The 20334-nt window shown below is 37.1% G+C and overlaps 1 protein-coding gene across 1 annotated transcript in view; it reads right to left on the bottom strand.

Moving 5' to 3' along the window:
• Nucleotides 1-20334, bottom strand: part of PIK3C3 (phosphatidylinositol 3-kinase catalytic subunit type 3) — a 157711-nt gene that overhangs the window by 58490 nt on the left and 78887 nt on the right. Inside the window, exons 14-20 of the mRNA XM_062201595.1 lie at nt 15206-15311; nt 13886-14002; nt 7560-7691; nt 5459-5587; nt 4801-4870; nt 1844-1908; nt 223-307 (exon numbers count right to left, since the gene is read on the bottom strand). Coding sequence (XP_062057579.1) covers nt 223-307; nt 1844-1908; nt 4801-4870; nt 5459-5587; nt 7560-7691; nt 13886-14002; nt 15206-15311 — 704 coding nt within the window. The remainder of the gene's footprint in view (nt 1-222; nt 308-1843; nt 1909-4800; nt 4871-5458; nt 5588-7559; nt 7692-13885; nt 14003-15205; nt 15312-20334) is intronic.

Genomic DNA, 20334 nt, shown 5'->3' with positions numbered 1-20334 from the left:
TCTCTCTTTCTCACTATCCACTCTGCCTGTCAAAAAAAAAATTAATTAATTAATTAAAAAAAAAGAATTAATGATTTTATCAACAATCTTGAATCTTTTTCTCTTTTTCTAATAGAGCTTTTAAATTTTAACATCTTCTAAATGCAGATAAATATAGCAGTATCAGGATGATTTGTTTTTTCATTAAAACACATGAATGGAACATAAGCCTGGAAAACTTACCACAGCTTTTAACATAAGTGTCCATGACCTCAGCACTTATCCCATTTGGCCCATTCTCACTTGGTGCATATTTTCTAAAAAAGTTCTGAAAACATATTAATTACATATGTAACAATTCAATACAAATAAATTCTGTGCTTTGGAAGTGTCTAGTGTAAAGCTTTTAGTCAAAACAAGAGAGATGCTGAATGAACCAAAGAATCACAGGAGTACAAGAAATACACTACAATGGACAAAGGGCCTGGAAACAGTGCAGGAAAAAAAAGTATATCTAATGTGCAGTGTTCTTCAAGTTTCAGATTATTAACTAGATCTATTCTTTTATATTGAAATATTAGAGGCAAACATACAGCCTATATTTCAAAGTATAACTAATACACTATTTAAGTTTATTCTGTGTTTTCAAAATTTTGAACACCTTGTGTGTTTGACAAATAATCTATATTTAGATTAGAAACAAAGAACTCCTATAAATTGGTAAGAAAAATATATTACTCAATAAGAACATGGGTAAAAGATATAAACAAGCACTTCACAGAAAAAACAAATAGACTATCCATACATTCTTAATGCTTGAGCTTGTAGGTAATCACTGAAATGGAAACTAAAACTGCATTGAAATAGCAAGAGTTAGAAGTTTGACAATATCAAGATTAGGAAAAGAAGTATAGCAACAAGAAACACAAGGGGAACAACTATTTTGGAAAACAATTTTAATTATCACATAAAGCTGAAGATAATAATACCCCATGACACAGCTAAATGATTTTACAGATTAGACATAGGGCAAAGAATGATTATTGTCTAATTGTCTAATTATAGAACATAATTAATAATATTATTTAGCAGTGACTTCAATTAGAACCTGGGTAAGAGTTTTATATACATTTCATGACATCTTCAGAAGAGCTTCAGGGTGGGTACTACTAATTATTACCCAAACTTTATGGATGTAAAAACTATGGCTTGAAAGGTATATTAAGTGTTCCTAGGCCACCGAAAGGTTTCATTTGCTAGGAGGAGTCACAGATGCAACATTTTATTGTACCAAAACTAAGATATATTACAGTGGAAGGGTACACAACAGAATCAGCATGGAAAATATATGCAGGGAGAATAAATTTATGCATACATCTCCTAGTTCACTGTCTCTCCTCTAAGGAGACTCACTCAGCATGCTACCTCTTCCAATATGGAGTAGAAAAAAGCTAGTAGTAATACAAGTTCAATTGTACAAAAGCACAATAAAAATATATTACTGTAGCACTATTCTGAATAACTAAAATTAGAAAATAATCAGAATGTTCAGCAATTAATGGCTAAGTTATAGTGTTTCTAGACATTGAAATATAATGCAACATAAGATCTAGCACATTTTTAATTTGTTCACAACTAACTCCTGTTCCCTTATGCATCATACACTGTTCAAGAAACCTCATGAGCAACTACCCATGTATGAATATGTGAGAATTTTCAACAATATTTACTTCTGATGAAAGAAAAAAAGTGAAAAAGATGGTGATAAAAGGTGTCTTTCATTTTCACCTCCACGCACTCTTTACAAAGACTGACTTTTCTATAAGAAAATAAATTGTAAAAGTCTTTAAAATTGACACTGTACCTGAATGCTTCCTTCTGTATCAAGAACTTCAGCAACAGGAACTGACTGGATAAACTGCATGAAGCCTAACACAGAAATGTTTGTGCATCATTAAACATAGTTACTGGTTAAGCAATAAAAACAAAAGTTCTCCTACCAATGAATAACCTTTATCTTTAAATGGACACACTTCATATCTGACCAACTTTAAAAAGTCTATGAAGACTATGTTAAGTTTATATTTACATTTATATCATGGCAACTATGAGGAAACTTTATTTTTCAATTAGGCTACTGTATGTTTCTTTAGCCTAATTTCTAGCTACTGACATTAAAAACACACAAAGTAATGGAGTAAGCTTCTTAAACACAGCATCAAATGTTTTTTCCTTCTATAGTTTTATAAATACTTGCCAATTAAAAATATCCCAAACTGAAAATCACACTACAGAATCTGAAACGGTGGAATACAATCACCTGAATCTAAAACTATATGTATGTCCACTGGCTTCTTTTGTCTACTCAATCTTCTGGTATTTCTGGGAAATTATATGTAGGGGACATATACCAAAAGAAGAGGAAGGAGACAATAAGCAAGAAAATATGAATCAGAAAAAGGATTTTTTTCTGGCAAATCTGAGAACAACACAAGCATAAAAGAAATGTGTGAAAAACTTAAACAAAGAAAACAATGTTTCAGGATCACATACAACCATGACTTGGTTTTGGTAAGCCTTGCATTGTAACAAGTCACATGCCAATTAGGAGATTTCATATCACTTCAGAGTAAAAATGTTTCATTTTTACATTACAAACACAGAATACTCTGCATTAATTAACAGGTATTTGTTTTCCTCATAAGCTGCACAAACTTTACCAAGTAAGCAAAAATAGGTGCTAGACCCTGCTTCCACAGATATTAAACTCTACATGTTTTATTGGGATACATACTATGAATGTAAGGGGGGTCTTAAAGGGGAGTCTTAAAAGTGCAGAGACCTAGGTTACACTGGGAACCAAAGGACATCTGACATTCAATATATTTTCACAGATAATAAAGTTAATAGTTAAAAACATGGAAGAAAGGATGAATCAGGTAACTGTCAATCATGTGGTCTTTGTCCTAAGAGCAAAAGAAAGCTAGCAAACAAATTTATAAAAATATAAAAAAACATATTTACTGTTTTGAAAAACACCATACTGGGGGCTAGCGCTGTGGCATAGTGGGTAAAGCCACTGCCTGCAGTGCCAGCATCCCATATATGTGCCGGTTTGAGACCTGGCTGCTCCACTTCCAGTCCAGCTCTCTGCAATGGCCTGGGAAAGCAGCAGAAGATGGCCCAAGTCCTTGGGCTTCTGCACCCATGTGGGAGACCCAGAAGAGGCTCCTGGCTTCGGATTGGAGCAGCCCCAGCCATTGCAGCCAATTGGGGAGTGAATCAGCGATGGAAGACCTACCTCTCCCCCCCGCCCCCATTTTCTCTATATATAATAAATACACCAATCTTTAAAAAAAAAAAAAAAAATACTGGGGGAAGACATCTGGCCTAGCAGTTTGTTGGTAACATCCAGATTCTGAATCAGAGTGCCTGGGTTCAATTGCAGCTCTGCTCTTCATTCCAGCTTCCTGCTGCCATAGACTCTGGGAGGCAGCAGGTGAGGGTTTAGTAATTGGGACCCTACCTCTGACTAAGTTCCCCTGCCTCCTACTTCAACGTGGTCCAACATTGAGCATTTGGCGATTTACCCAACGGATAGAAGCTCTTTCTATTAAGTAAATAAATAACAAATAAAGTGTGTGTGTGTGTGTGTGTGTGTGTGTTTAGATCATTTGGGAAGAAAACCAGAATAGTAATTAAACCAACAAAAAGATTTCAGAGGGGCCAGGAAAAGGCTGAAAACCTGAAATTTGTTTCTGCAAAGTAACTACAGATATGAAGTTTTAAGAATAACAACACTATGGAATGTACAATAAGCATCAGGCAAACATTCCTAGGGAATCTTCCAGCCAATTTAGGTAAGTTAGTCAACCTCACAAAGACTCAGATGTTAGATATATATTATATATACACACACATATATAGATACTTCCAAAAATGTGTGGGGAAAAGTAATTTTAAGAAATTGAGGGGCCAGCACTGTGGCATAGCAGGTAAAGCTGCCGCCTGTAGTGCTGGCCTACCATATGGGTGCCAGTTCAAGTCCTGGCTGCTCCACTTCCCATCCAGCTCTCTGCTATGGCTTGGGAAGGCAGTAGAAGATGGCCCAAGTCCTAGGGCCCCTGCACCCACGTGGGAGACTGAGAAGAAGCTCCTGGTTTCGGATCGCCTCGGCTCCGGCTGTTGCAGCCATTTGGGGAGTGAACCAGCGGATGGGAGACCTCTCTCTCGGCCTCTCCTTCTCTCTCTGCCTAACTGTGACTTTCAAGTAAAACAAATAAATATTTAAAAAAAAAGAAATTGAGTTTATTTTGGTGCAAAATTTTTTTGAAATTCATGTATTTTTCTTCATAGTACACATTTTCCAGGAAGTTTCTGAAAATCTCTAAAACAAAATTTAAAAAAAATTGACATCATCATTTGCTGAATTGTGTTTATCAGCAGAGCAAAGTGGAAAAGATTTCTATGTCACGATAATGCTCAAAAGAATGATTCAGAACACAAACTACCATGCAAGAATCTACTATGAACTGTAACCTCTTTGAATGCCTAAAAGTACATCATAAAGGTGTTAATTTTTATTCCAAATATGGTGTTTTATGATATTAGGAGTAGGAAGGACAGGAGGAACAGTGGGCATACAAGAAAGGGAAAGAAGAAGGAAGGGAGATGAAAAAAAGAAATGAGGGAAAGAGGTCAACCCAACCAGTCTTCAGTGCTACACATATGTTCAATCTCTAACATTCTTAAGAATTTTCAATTAAAAGGAAAAGTATAATCAATGGGGTAAAAAAAAAAAATGATGTCAAATAAACTTACCATGTTTTGTGCTAGTGGCTAATACTTTATATGGTGTCAGTTTCAAATCCAAATTTTCTTTCCGTAATAGCTTTTGATCAAAAGGTAAAATGCATTAGGTAAATGTAAATATCACCAAGAAAAACTTTTATGCACAAATATTATATCAGTAATGTAATACAGATTAGGAGGTAAACTTAAATTAAATTAAACTGTTTAACTTTGGTCATAAAATAAACTTATTAAGCACAGACATGACGGCATGACAAATTTTTTAACTTTTTCTAAATTTCTATCAGCAGTTTTCAATAAGAAGTCAGGTTTTCCCTATGATTTATGCAGTCCTTCCTGCATATAGAATACTTTAGAAATCTAAATAAAGGGAAGGAGGACAAACATGTTCCATTAAAAGCCAAAGATAGCAATAGGATTAGAAAAACAAAGATTTAAAAACTTACTAGAAATGATTAAATCTGACACTTAGAGAACTTAATTTTCAAAGAAATTTTTATAGAGCAAGTACAGTGTCACATTCATCACAAGAGTCATTGTAAAGTATTAAACAATTAACTACATTTGTTTTAGCTTAAGTGGAGATTGTGACAAGTACAATTTTCTCTGTAAATAGCACATGTACTAAACCATACATATGCTGCATCCAATATAAAGCTATGTTTACCTTATCCATAAGTGAAATGATTTGAAGAATAAGTTGATCTTGGCGTAAATCATCTCCATGCTTAAATATAACTGGATATTTGCCTCCATCTTCTGTCTTAAAGAACAACTGTGCAGGCATCAGGGCACTCTGTAAAATAAAAATATTGTTTTCAAAACTGCATGTAAATTAATGCCTGAAGATTTACTACACACAGAAGGAAATGCTGAGAAATAAGTTAAACCACAAAATGGTAAACAGGACCTAAAGAAATAAGGTGTCTGCTGATATATTAGAGTACTTTGGAAAATAACAAACTAACAATTACTCTAAAGATTACATAGTAGTAAAATGCATAAGCTCTGAAATCAGTTATGCATATGAATCCAGACTCTGCCAGTAACCAGTGGGATGACCCTGTTCATAATCTTCTTTGTTTTCCTCATCTGTAAAACAAAGATAACACATTCTTTGCAGAGTTGCCAAGGCAATCAGACATATCAAGGGCCTGGTGTCATGCCTGATGCAAAACAGACATTTTATATTTGTGTACCATTATTATTGTTACAAACTGCGATATACCGAGTAAATAAGGTGACAGCAGGAAGCATAAAAATGTATCAGATGAAACATGAAGAGGTCCGGCTTTAATGGGAATTGTATCAGTCGGCTTGTGGTTTTGATATTCAAATATCCCATTTATAAAATGAAGGAAGACTCAAGTATTTATATTTTTTTTATTATGGAATAAAACAGAAAGATTCCCTAAAATCCTTTCCTTATTTACATGAAAATTTTATATTAGACTTTTTTAAGCATTTATTAACTTATCTGAAATGCAGAGTGAGAAAGAGAGAAGAAGCAGTGTGAGAGAAACCTTTCATCTACTGGTTCACTCTCCAAATGCTGGTGACAGTTGGGGATGGACCAAGCCAAAACCATGAGCCAGAAATTCCATCCAGGCTCCCACTTGGGTGGCAGGGACTCAGGTACTTGAGCCATCATCTGTTTTCTCCCAAACTCATTAACAGAAAGCTGGGTCAGAAAGTGGAATTCTGTCCCTCTGGTTTGGGATATGGGCATGCTATGCTGCGGCATCCTTAGCCTATACCACCAAATAAATGTTTAAATCCACAAAAAATAAAGAAACCAAATCCTCTTTAAAAGGGAGAATCACAAAGAATCACAAATAAATTGTCATACTGACACCACTACTTTAGAGATGAGTGGTCTGTTGTGTCAGAGGTAGGGAGGTAGGCAAGGAAAGAGAGAGGGAGGAAGGAAGAGATACAGAGAAAGAAAAGAGAGGGAAACAGACTGAGACACTATTGCTGTTGATCACTGAAAGGAAATTACATCAAACGTAATCAGAGGAACAGATATCACATTGAGGTATGCTGTTTTTATTTTTTTAAAGAAGGTTAATTGGGAGTCTTATCCAACCATCTGAACTTATGAAGTGAATGTATAACAAAATCCTTACAATTTACCTTTTACAAATTATCTTGCACAGAGGCTCTGATTAACAATTTTCTTGAAAGAATTAAATACTTCTAAACCCCAGAGGTATAAAATATTCTACATACTTCATTAAATAAATATAATGGCAACACAAAAACATCAAAATAATTGATAAATGAAAGACACCATTTTTTTGTATCTGGCATTTACTGAATCAGAATTAGAAATATTCCCTGAGGGGCCAGTGTTCTGTCGAAGCAGACCTGCAATGCCAGCATCCCATACGGGCACTAGTTCAAGTTCTGGCTACTTTGCTTCTGATCCAGCTCCTTGATAATGTGCCTGCAAAAGCAGTGAAAGGCAGCCCAAGTACCTGGGCTCCTGTCACCCACATAAGAGACCCAGATGAAGCTCTTGGCTGCTGGCTTTGGCCTGGCAAAGGCAGGCTGGGAGTTACAGCCATTTGGGGAGTGAACCAGCAGATGAAGGATCTCTCTCTCTCTCTGTCTTTCCCTCTCTCTCTTTCAAATAAATACATCTTAAAAAATAAATATATAAGAAAGAAATATTTCCTTAAAAATAATCATTTTCAAAGACAGTGTCTGTGTTCTAGTCTTAAACTAGAATCCAATCATATCCATTAAAGATCCATCAAAATTACCTTAAATAGTGTAGCTGTCTCAGGGATTATTCCTCTAATTTTCACCTGGGGTTCTAAAGGCAATGGGATAAGTTCCACATCTGACAAATTCATCTTTTCATTATCTCCAAGCAATGCCTGTAGTCTCTCATTCTAGGAGAACAAATCAGAAAGGATTAGTTAGGCTAGAATGGGAAAAAAAGAAGTCTTTAAAATGCACAGTAAATACATAAGACCTGATTCTATTAACTTGACAATATTTGCAAAGCATCATAAAAGTATATGAACACTAACATAAAGGAGAGAGTATGAAAATAAAACAATCACTTATAAATAATTCAATAATAGCAGCAACAAGCTTAAAAAAAAATCCCTCAACTAAGAAACCCAGACTTTCAAAAGAAGGGCACAGAATACATTTCATTCATGGCAGCAGAGGAACAATCAGGAATATATTCAAGTTGAACTTAAAGATTCAGTTTCTGTTTCCCTAGGGTCTGTGAAGCCAAAGAAAGAAACTGTAATTTCGTTTGAAGCTTAATTTTGCATGACCAAACATTAAGTGAGAATTTCTTTATGGTGTCCCAGTGCATTTTTGGGGTTTAAAAAGGGAAATTTAATTCACTTGGTGGAACTTGAACCCTATCATCTCTTTCACTAAGTCTGTTTGATCTAACTTTTCCTAAGATATCATCATTCATTTTCTTCAGCTCTTATACATATCCATGGAATCAAGTTAACAGTAACTGGACAATTCAAATCACGGTGAAACATCTAAGTCATTTTCCAACATCTATGGTGTTTAGAGGAAGGTTTTCATTCAATTTCAAAAGAGCAATCTGTTTCTTGAGAAACCTGGAAAGTCTTGAATCTTTTTAACAGATGAGCTCTTTGTTAGAAGGGAAAAACTTGATTTGTCAATCTCAGTGACATAAAGTGCTTCAATCATAATGTTAACAGAAAAATATATGCATCAAAAAACACAACTCTGGAATCAGTGACAAACAGAAGTTCAAAGTATAAAATTAATAAATTCCTTCAAAAACATTCCAAGTCTCCTTCTGAATTACGAAAAATTCAAGCTAAAATCAATTGAAAACTAGCATGAATTTCTATACACTATCTTAAAAAAAATCAATAAATCTAGTTGTTTAACTAAATGGATGGTCAGATATACTGAAGTGAAATCATGTCAATTATCCAAGTTATTCTAACTTAACCAATTCCTAGTTGATATGCTGAGAAATGATAAAATAACCACCAAGTAGTTAATGAGAAAAGGGTGAGAAATCCAGCCACTTTTCAACACCGTCTACCACTATATGCTCTAGGGTCTTAGTCACCATTACTTCTCATCTTGATTACTGCAGTAGCTGACTGAGGGATCTTACTCTTTTCAATCTTTGCCCCCTGTAGTCTCTTATCAAAAGCCTCTAGAGTGCTGCGGCTAAAATGCAGATCACACTACTCTCACAGGCCATCCAATAGCTTCTGCAATGCTTCAAAGTGCTTAAAATGGCCTACAAGGACACATACCATTTACATAGGCACTTCAAAAAAATCATGGGGAATTATAAGATGTTATTTTTGTTCAAGAAATTTTGAAATTTATACATAGTTTTTAAATAATATGCATTTTTCATCAACTGTTTGAAGACCTCTCATATTTACCAGTGATCTCTGTCCTCATCTCCTACTACTGTACCTCCATCCCTTAAGCACAAACACACACTGGGCTTCTTCCTATTTTTCAAACATTCCATACATAGCTCAGGGACTTTGCACTAGCTGTCCCTCTGGCTGAAATAATCTCTTCTAGAAAGGTAGTTTGCTCCCTTAACAGCTTAAGAACAAGTACTCAGAGTGGCCTTCACCAATCATGAAATTGAGAAGTGAACTGCCATACTACTTGATGTAAGCACCCTCTTTACCCATTGCTGCTTTGCTTTTCTCCATAGCACACAATGTTTTCTAGCACCCTCTACATTTTACTGAAATATAATGTGTTCTCTTTTCTCCAACATCAATGTAAGCACCATAGGGAAGAGATTTTTATAGTCCCCCAGAGTCTAAAAAAGTGTGAAGTGCTCATTAGGCATGTCATACATATTTCTTGTTCATAGAATAAATGAGTAATATTCCTTAAAAAAATCCCATAATGAAAAGAGACAACTCATAGCATTAAAAAGAAAATGTTTTAAAATTGTTTAAAATTGTTTTAAAACGTTATGGGAAGGCCGGTGCCGCGGCTCAATAAGCTAATCCTCTGCCTAGCGGCGCCGGCACACCGGGTTCTAGTCCCGGTCGGGGAGCCGGATTCTGTCCCGGTTGCCCCTCTTCCAGGCCAGCTCTCTGCTGTGGCCAGGGAGTGCAGTGGAGGATGGCCCAAGTACTTGGGCCCTGCACCACATGGGAAACCAGGATAAGCACCTGGCTCCTGCCATCGGATCAGCGCGGTGCGCCGGCCGCAGCGCGCCGGCCGCGGCGGCCGTTGGAGGGTGAACCAACGGCAAAGGAAGACCTTTCTCTCTGTCTCTCTCTCTCACTGTCCACTCTGCCTGTCAAAAAAAAAAAAAAAAAAGTTATGGGAAAAGCATTTTTATTAGAACTCAAATACCTAGACTCAGAGACTTCTAAAATAATTTTTCTGAGAGCCAGTGACACAGCATAGTGGGTAAGGCTGCCACCTATGACGCTAGCATCCCATATGGGTGCTGGTTTGAAACCTGGCTGCTCCCCTTCCAACCCAGCTCCCTGCTTAAGTGCCTGGGAAGGTAGTGGAGGATGGCCCAGGTGCTTGGGTCCCTCTATCCATGTGGGAGATCTGGAAGCTCCAGCTTCCTGGATTTTGATGGGCCCAGCCTCGGCCTTTGCAGCCTTTTAGGGAGTGAGCCAGTGGATGGAAGATCTCTCCCCCCCTCCCCAATCTGTTCCTCTTTCTGTAACTCTGCCTTTCAAATAAATAAATAAATCTTGAAAAAAAAAGAATTTTTCCTAAAATTAAGCCAACATTTGTTTCATTCAGTATTTAACTCAGGGATTAAACAGCTATGAATCTAAAATTGTTGTACCCACTATGATACATGTATATCTCTCCCAAATTAATTATGAAAGATTGAAAAGTGCTACATAGGATTTTGAATTATTGGTACAGGTTGTGTACCTCTTACGTGAAATGCTTGCAACCAGAGTGTTTCAGATTTCAGAATTTTTCAGATTCTAGAATATTTGCATATATGCATATGGAACAATTTTAGGGATGAGACCAAAGTTTAAAAACAAAATTTGGCTGGCGCTGCGGCTCACTAGGCTAATCCTCCGCCTAGTGGCGCCGGCACACCAGGTTCTAGTCCCGGTCGGGGCACCGATCCTGTCCCGGTTGCCCCTCTTCCAGGCCAGCTATCTACCGCGGCGGCCATTGGAGGGTGAACCAACGGCAAAGAAAGACCTTTCTCTCTGTCTCTCTCTCACTGTCCACTCTGCCTGTCCAAAAAAAACAATCATTTATGTTTTATACATACTTTATCCACATATCCTATAGGCAATTTTATGCAATACTTTTATTCTCAAAGTTTGCATACATTGAACCATCAGACTTGTGGCACTATGTCAGAGGTCCAAAAATTTTGGATTTCACAACACTGCAGATTTTGGGTTTTCAGGTTAGGAATGCTTAATTTGCTATAGTCATTTCAGTATTTCTAGTAATAATGCAAGTAATGACAGCAGGGAGCTATTTTTGCATTTCTCTATGGTCCCAGAGTGCATTTCTCATGTATCCGTGTATATAAAAGTGGAAGATAGCCCAAGTGCTTGAGCCCCTGCACCCATATGGAAGACTCAGCTAAGTAACACCTGGCTCCTGGCTGCTGGCTTCAGAAGCTCAGCTCCAGCCATTGCAGCCATTTAGGAAGTGATCCAGGGAATGGAAGATTCTCTCTCTCTCTCTCTCCCTCTCTGTTTCTCTCTCTCCCTCTGTAACTTTATGTTTCAAATAAATAAATCAACCTTTAAAAAAAGTTAAAAAGACCATTTTAATCTAAAACCTTTTCCTCCCTCTCTAATCTTGTGAACATTAGTCCTTGTAAATATCTCTACTGACATTTCTTCAGAACTGATCCCTTGCTTGATTCCTGAACTTGTAGCTTAATTCTTATTTTCCTCTTCTAAGTTTCCTCTGACAAGTCTGAAGAATAACAGTAAAATGCATGTGTTGTTTTACAAAGGTCACCAAGACAGACACCCTTCATATCACTTAAGCTACTCATCTTAAACAATGACACACGAAGAGCAGTATTCATTTATTCTACTCATCAAGAGGAAGCCTCACAGCTGAAGGAAAGATCAAGAGAAGAGATGCAAAGCCCGTGTTGTTACTGACAACCAGTTCCTCAACCTTGTACAAGTCACTTTGAAACTTTCTTTTATCTGAAAACATTTTTTAAGGTTTATTTATTTATTTATTTGAAACAAAGACACAATCCTCACAGAATTAAAAACTATTCAAATAGCACCACAATATGTAATTAGCCAAGAATAAAATATGTCCTAAAACACTATGAAGTCTTATGTATTGATTCCCAATCTGTAAAATATTATATTTTCTAATTTAATTTCCCCTATAACCCTGGTAAGGGCAGCTGGACAAATATTACATTCTCATTTCAAAGATGAGGAAATGTAAGCTCAGAGAGACTGAAATGTCTTTACAGAGTAACACAGGCCATAAATTAGAGAATCCAAAGTAGAAAAGGATCAAGGGCTTATTTGCCCATCAATTTGATGTTAAGAAGCTCTGAGAACTATATAAAAGCTTAGTCCTAAAGTGTTTAATAAGCTTTGATTTAAATTTTTAGAAGTTGAAAATGAAACAGCAGATAAAAGCTGCTATGAACTAGTTCTGAAACAAAGTCACAGAAATTCTTTTCACTGCCCTTGCACCATCTGCTGGCTGAAATGTGACACTGCTAAAAGAAACACACCAGGGCCTCAACTGTTGAAGGAGCAAAACTCAAGTTATATTGAAAGTACCTATAAGGAGCCCGTGCTGTGGCATAGCCCTGGCCTGAAGTGCCGGCCTCCCACATGGGCACTGGTTCTAGTCCCAGCTGCTCCACTTCTGATCCAGCTCTCTGCTATGGCCTGGGAAGGCAGTAGAAGATGGCACACTGCACCCACATGGGAGACCCGGAAGAAGCTCCTGGCTTCAGTTCCACAACATTGTACAAGTCACTTTGAAAGTTTTTTATCTGAAAACATTTTTTTTAAGATTTATTTATTTATTTGTTTGAAAGCCAAGGTTATACAAAGAAAGAAGGAGGCAGAGAGAGGGAAGTCTTCCATCCACTAGTTCACTCCCCAAATGGCAGAAATGGCCAGAGCTGCACCAATCCAAAGCCAGGAGCCAGGAGCTTCTTCCGGGTCTCTTATGTGGGTGCAGGGGCCCAAGGACCTGGGCCATCTTCCACTTCTTTCTAAGGTCATAGCAGAGAGCTGGATTGGAAGTAGAGCAGCCGGGACTTGAACCGGTGCCCATATGGGATGCCGGCACTGCAGATGGCAGCTTCGCACACTACGCCACAGAACCTGCCCCATTTGAAAACTTTCTAAATGATTTCCAGAGGTCTGTTCCACATCAAATATATTATACTCTAATATACTAAAATTCTAAAATGAGAGCCAGCAAAATACTCCAGATAAAATAAGGACTCGTAATATTTGAGTACCAGGGCGAGGTTTTTTAGGCAGCAGTTAAGGTGCCAATTGGGACACCCATATCACTTATCAAAATGTTTGAGTTTGTGTCCCAGCTCCATTTTGGATTCCAGCTTCCTGCTTATTAATAATTTGGGAGGTAGCAGGTGATAGCAAGTAGCTGGGTCCCTGCTACTCTATGTGGGAAACTTCGATTGAGTTCTAGGCCTGCACGGCCTTGCCTGTTTCAGAAATGTAGGGAATTACCAGCAGGTAGAAGATCTCACTGTCTCATTCTCTCTACCTTTAAAATAAATTTAAAATAACAGAAAACGTAGGTACAAATCCCAACCCCGACACTTACTAGTTGGGTTAACACTGCACAAATTATTCAATCTCTCTATGCTTCCTTTCCTCACAACTGCAATAATAAAAGTACCTAATTTATGTAAGGTTGCTGTAAGGATTAAATACATCAGTACATGTAAACTCACAAAGCAACATTCTGTACATAATCAGCACTTTTAAAAAGTGCTCCTAATGGTATAAGAGAACTTCATATATCAACCCAAAGAGGCAATAGTCAAAACTCGCTATTTCATGATGCCAAACTACTGTAGATTATAAACAGAAAGCAAACCCCATAAGCTTACCTTTTTCTTACGATTTCCACTTTCACGCTGCACTGCTTTCATTAGATGCACCAACCGATCCACAAATGTCTGTTGCGCAGCCAGCAAAGAACGCATAACTCTGACAGATTTATCACCCTGAAGGGAATCAAAGTAATGGAAAATTAGTTGTATGTAATATAATGATCAAGATTCCTTTCATACTGGGGGTGATCTTTATTAAGTCCTTAATAGCTGTAAACTTCTAATACAAAGTGAAATTGAGAAAGATTAATTATTTTGACTCAAGATTAATGAGTTACTTGCTATCTTACCCACCACCAATACACCCACAGTAGAATTTTATTTGAGTTTCAGCAAATACTGGACTAACTTCAACAGCATTTTCTCCCCTCCATATAATCATGTGACTATATAATCATGTGAGAAGGATTCCTTTTCCTAAAGTGCATTCATTCACTGATTCAATACCTATGATGTCTTCAGAAATATGCTAGATATATAAAATGGCAGAATCAGGGGCCAGCATTGTGGGGCAGTGGGTTAAGCAGCTGCCTTTGACAATGGCATCTATGTGAGCACTGATTCAGTCTTGGCTGCTCCAATTCCAATCCAGCTCCCTGTTAAACCCAAGGGCTTGGGCCCTGGGCACCCATACAGAAGACCAAGATGGAGGTCTAGGCTCCTGGCTTTGGTCTGGCCTAGTACTGGCCACTGCAGCCATTTGAGGAGTAAACAAGTAGATGGGATATCTCTGTGTCTCTGGCTATTGTGGCTACCTGGGGAAGTGAACCAGCAGATGGAAGACCTCTCTCTCTGCCTCTCCTCTCTCTGTGTAACTCTGACTTTCAAATAAATAAATTAATTAATTAATTAAAAAAAAAGAAAGTATCTATAAATAACCATTGCCAGATTTCTGAAGCCATACTTAAAACTTGAAGAGAAAATAAAATGAGAAGTAAAAAACCAAATCTTCCTATTTTATTGTCCCATGTTTCTTTCATTAAATCAGAGATAAATAAACTTTCTATAAAGGGCCAGAATAAGTATTGTAGGCATTGTTGGCCATACGGTTCTTTTTACACTATCCAACTGCTATCATAGTGCAAAAGCAGCTATAGACAATCTGAAAATGAATGTCTATGTTCCAATAACTCATTTAAGACTGACATTTGATGTTCAGAATACTTTCCATACATCACAAAATATTATTCCAGTGATCGACTTTCAACTATTTAAAAATGTAAAAACCATTCTTAGCTCATGAGGTGCACCAAAACAGGCAGCAGCACGATTTGACTCATGCACAACGACATATCATTCCTCACATTAAATGGTTACCTTCAACAACGCTTGGCTGAATCTTCGCATTACATTCAAATACATCTCATGGGTCTTTGGATCTCTCTGCTGAGTATCTTGATCTTCACATTCCACTATAACATACCTTTAAAATATATTTAAGTCACACATGAAAAAAAATTTGTTTTGTAAATAATTAAACATTTTCTTAAAACAGATTAATTTGTCATTCGCAAAAATAATTTAATGAAAAAATATAATACACTTAATCATAACTCTCTCAAAAGTGAAAATTAGGGGCCAGTGTTGTGGTGTAGTGGGATAAGCTGCCACTGAATGCCAGCATTCCATATAGGTGCCAGTTCAAATTCAGGTTGTTCAGCTTCCAATCCAGCTCCCTGTTAATGTATCTGGGAAAGCAGCAGAAGAGGTCCAAGTCCTTGGGTCCCTGCCATCCAGCGGGGAGATGGAGAAGAATCCGATGGCTGTTGGCTTTGACCCAGCTGTTGTGGCCATTTGGGGAGTGAACCAGCAGATGGAAGATATCTCTATCTATCTATAAATCTGCCTTTCAAATAAAAATAAATAAATCTTTTTGTATAAAAGTGAAAAATTAAGGGCAGACATATACCACCATCAATAAAAGGTAAATTAACAGTAGTAAGCTTTAATTTGTGCAATACCCTAAATTTTCTATAAGTTTTGCCATCAAAACAGGCATTTGCTCTTTGTACTTTATGAGGTAGAGTACTTACATTCCCAGAAGTCATGTAAGCTCAAAAATCTAACTAAAGAATAAGAACTCTTACTTTATAGATAGGTAATGAGAAAATTTAAGTTGTTTTTCCTTTCTTATCCAATTCTCCCATTTATCAGAATTCCATATATAATCTTTAAATTTTCTATTATAAAATTGTTTAGAGTTAAATAAATCTTATTTTCTTAAACCTAAACTACTTATATAATTACAAAAATCATATAAGCAATACCTTATAAACATTATCAGTGTTTACTGCTCTGTTGTATTTCATTTTTTTAAACAACAAATTCTATCTTGTGAATCTTTTTTTTTTAAGATTTTATTTATTTATTTGAGAGGTGGAGTTATAGACAGTGAGAGGGAGAGAAAGCGAGAAAGGACTTCCATCTGCTGGTTCACTCCCCAAATGGCTACAATGGCCACAGCAGCACCAATCTGAAGCCAGGAGCCACGTGCTTCTTTCTAGTCTCCCATGCAGATGCAGGGGCCCAAGAATTTGGACCATCTTCTACTGCTTTTCCAGGCTACAGCATAGAGCTGGAATGGTAGAGGAGCAGCCGGGACTAGAACTGGCCCCCATAAGGGATGCCGGTGCTGGAGGTGGAGGATTAACCTACAGCACCACAGCACCAACCCCATCTTGTACATTTTTAAACTGCTTACAAAGGATCATAAAAAAACAAAAATCTTGCTTGCTTTATCAATAACAAAACTTAGGTTGTGTGTACTTAGTATCTTAATACTGATAATTCTTAATTATTAATATAATAAATATGTTTATGTTTATATATGTATGTAAATGTTTAGATATGTATGTATGTATGTATATACCCCTTTTTTTAATACCTAACTTCTTTTTTTTTTCCTTAAATTAAACTTTTATTTAATGAATATAAATTTCCAAAGTACAGCTTATGGGTTACAATGGCTTCCCCCTCCCAAAACTTCCCTCCCACCCACAACCCTCCCCTTTCCCACTCCCTCTCCCCTTCCAATCACATCATGATTCATTTTCAATTCTCTTTATATACAGAAGATCAGTTTAGTATATATTAGGTTTAATACCTAACTTCTAATTTTGAATTTCATTGTGTGGATAGTTTTTACATTCATCCACTACAGTTTCAAGCTCCAGAACCTCTATTCAAGATACTGTCATTTTTTTTTTTTTTTAAGATTTATTTTATTTACTTGAAAGGCAGAGTTCCAGAAAGAGAAGAGACAGAGAAAGAGATCTTCCATCTGCTGAATCACTTCCCAAATGGCCACAGGAGCCAGGGCTTGGGCAGGCTGAAGCCAGGATCCCTAAGGCTCTTCCAGGTCTCACACATGGGTGCAGGGGTCCAAGAATTTAGACCATCTTCTACCACTTTCCTAGGCACATCAGCAGGGAGCTGTATTGGAAGTGGAGCAGCCAGGACTTGAACCAGCACCCATATGGGATTCTGGCATTGCAGGTGGAGGCTTAACCTACTATCTCACAACACTGACCCTGTTTGTCATTTCTAATTAAACATGTGTAATACTGATCTTATCATGCTAACTGGGATTTTTTTCTACCTCTGCTGAAGGTATCAATATCCCATACACTGAGGCTGAAAATACAAAATGCAATCACTTTAATATAAAAAACAAAGAGGTAGGGCTGCAGACAAAGCAGAAAATAAAAGGCCTATCTAAAACCTGTGTTGATGCTTGGTGATCCATGTGGCTACAGCCAAACTTAGCTCACACTGCCCTGCCTCATACATGTATATTCAATTAGTCACTAGACCTTTTAGATTTCCCAATGCTTTTTACAATAGTTCTGTACTTATCCGGCTCTATCAGGAATCAAATAGCAGATTCTACTTCCTTGGCCTCTCCAACTTTAAAAAGAAACTAATTATTGCTCAATTCTATCAACATAAATGTTTTCTTCTTCAAAATACATTCAGAATGTTCTGTCTATATTAACAAAAACATCAGTGGTTCCCTGTTTTCTATTATTTTAAAACAATTTCTGTGGCCCCTACTTCTGTTGAAATTTCCACTATCCTCAATTTATGCTCTCACTTCAGTCAGGTGAATTTCCTAATATTCTTCAGAAGCCCTCTGCTTTTGCTCATGTTGCAGTATTGGCTACAACTACTCTCATCCTTCCATAGTCTCCTGATTCTTCAAGTACAGCTGACAGTCTTTCTGTCTCTCAAGGAAGTCTGTATGGACTCTAACAACTTCTTTCTTCCACAACTTCCTAGAAGAGACAACGTCTCACACAACTCATGCAGTTAATGTTTCCCTGTTTGCCACTGTTTCACAGGCTTAATTCTTGGCATCCTTCATAGGTTATAAAGAAACTAATGCCAGGCACTATTTCTTGAGCACTACCAGTAACCTCACATATCCAATATAGTATTATGCAAAAAAGCATTCCAAAGGTTGACGGGTGATAAAAGGGGTTGGAAGCCTTTGCCTCCCTACTTCCCAGTGCCATGCTGAACCATGGTAAGTAGTCTTCCAACAGCTCCCAAACCTGTATAACCCAGAATTTTCCATAAAGTCGTAGAACAAGAGCTCTAAACCAAAATTTCAAGAAGGCATTCCTGCATCTTGAGTCAAGAATGCCTTCTAGGACTTCCAAAGCCACTACTAGATATATGACTGCTTAAATTAATTAATTAAAATGAAATAAAATTAAAAATTTAGTTACTCTATCACATCACCCACATTTCGAGTGCTCAGAGTCACCTGGACAATATTGAAGATCATTTCCATGGTTTCAGAAGGTTCTATTGGACAGCGCTGTTCTAGGGTAGTGAACTGTTTAGAAATAAACTCTGATTTCCTATTCATGGGATTCTAGTTTTTGGGATAATTTTAGGAGAACATGTAAGAATGTCAAAAAGACAGTGGTTCTAAGCTATAAAGCTGGCAATAAGGTCTTACTCGAATCCAATCTATAATTTTCTTCCCTTCAATAAAGTCCTTGATTATCTGTTACCTTAGTATACAGCCAGCTTATTTGCTTGTGTATTTATGCAGGAAACTCATTTATAAATAAACATATAGGGAGCTGGCACTGTAGCATCCTGGGTTAAGCCATCATCTGTGACACCAGCATCCCATACTAGAGATCTGGTTTATGTCCCAGCTGCTCCACTTCCAATCCAGCTTCTTGCTAACATTCCTGGGAAAGCAGCAGAAGATGCCCAAGTATTTAGGTCCCTGCCACACACATGAGAGGCCCAGATAAGGGTTTCAGGCTCCTGGCTTCAGCCTGGCACACAGCCTCAGCCACTGCAGCCATTTGGGAAGTGAACCAGCAGAAGACTTATCTCTTTCTCTTCCACTTTCTCTGTCATTATGCCTTTCAAATAAATTTAAAAACAAGAAACAAACAAACAGGTGGATGACTACAATATGCAGGTCTCCTTGCTGAGCTAAGGTTTTCATGACCACCAAGTAAACACTGTGTATACTGTTATTTCCTGTGATTGAAGGTATATGTTGATGCTCATAAGGGTCAAGTATCAACCACCTCCCAACACCACTCAGGTCAAAGTTCTACTGTAAAGAAACAGTCCACCTAAAATAAAAATGGAAGGGTCATTTCCAAAAACGAAAGACAAGGTTAGATCAAGACCAAAAGGCCTGGATTTCAGTTATTTCTGTGTTCTCTGTTCATACCAATAAACTAGATTCTATAAAGCACTCTAAGGTATAATCTTAAAGGTTGTCACCTCAGAGTAGAAATGCAGACAAAATTGTCTAGGCACTCATTGTAAGATGACATCAGTGGGCTACTGTTTCCTGGCAATTTTATTTTGCGGAGTAAATAACCTTTATTACCTTGAAAGGTCTTAAAAGTTATAGAAAACATGTCAAAGCATCCAAAGTTTACTTTCAATTTCAACACACTGGAATGGCTATAAAAGAAAAAAAAAAATACTGGAACGATTTATGGATTCTGATACCCAACATTTTACAGATTGGAGACTATAACTCCCTTCTGTGGTTTAAAAGGTTGACACTATTCATTTTAAAAGGATTGTCTGCACAACTACAGGCCCCTAAGGATTTAGCTACAGCAGAAATTCTGTTTAAATCACTAGAAAGGGACCAAATGGAAAAGGAAATTCAAAATGTTCAAAAAGAAATAACATAATCAATTAAACTTACATTTTAATACATTTCTTATAACACAGTAAGCTCAAATCAAGATTTATTTACATTAATACATTTAATATTTTTATACTATTCTATCCACATTGAAAAGAAAACGATCATTTTAAACCACCTATTTAAAATTATTTCCCATATTACTATCCTACATTAACAAAAGTAATATCTACCAAAGTCAGGAGTCCACATCAATAGCTTTTCTCCCCAGGAGTATTTCTGAATACATAATATATAGGTTATAAAT

This window comes from Lepus europaeus, chromosome 9, assembly GCF_033115175.1.
Source record: "Lepus europaeus isolate LE1 chromosome 9, mLepTim1.pri, whole genome shotgun sequence".
NCBI classification, from domain to species: Eukaryota; Metazoa; Chordata; class Mammalia; order Lagomorpha; family Leporidae; genus Lepus; species Lepus europaeus.
The sequence above is the reverse complement of the archived record's forward strand: the minus strand, read 5'-3'. Positions and strand labels throughout refer to the sequence as shown.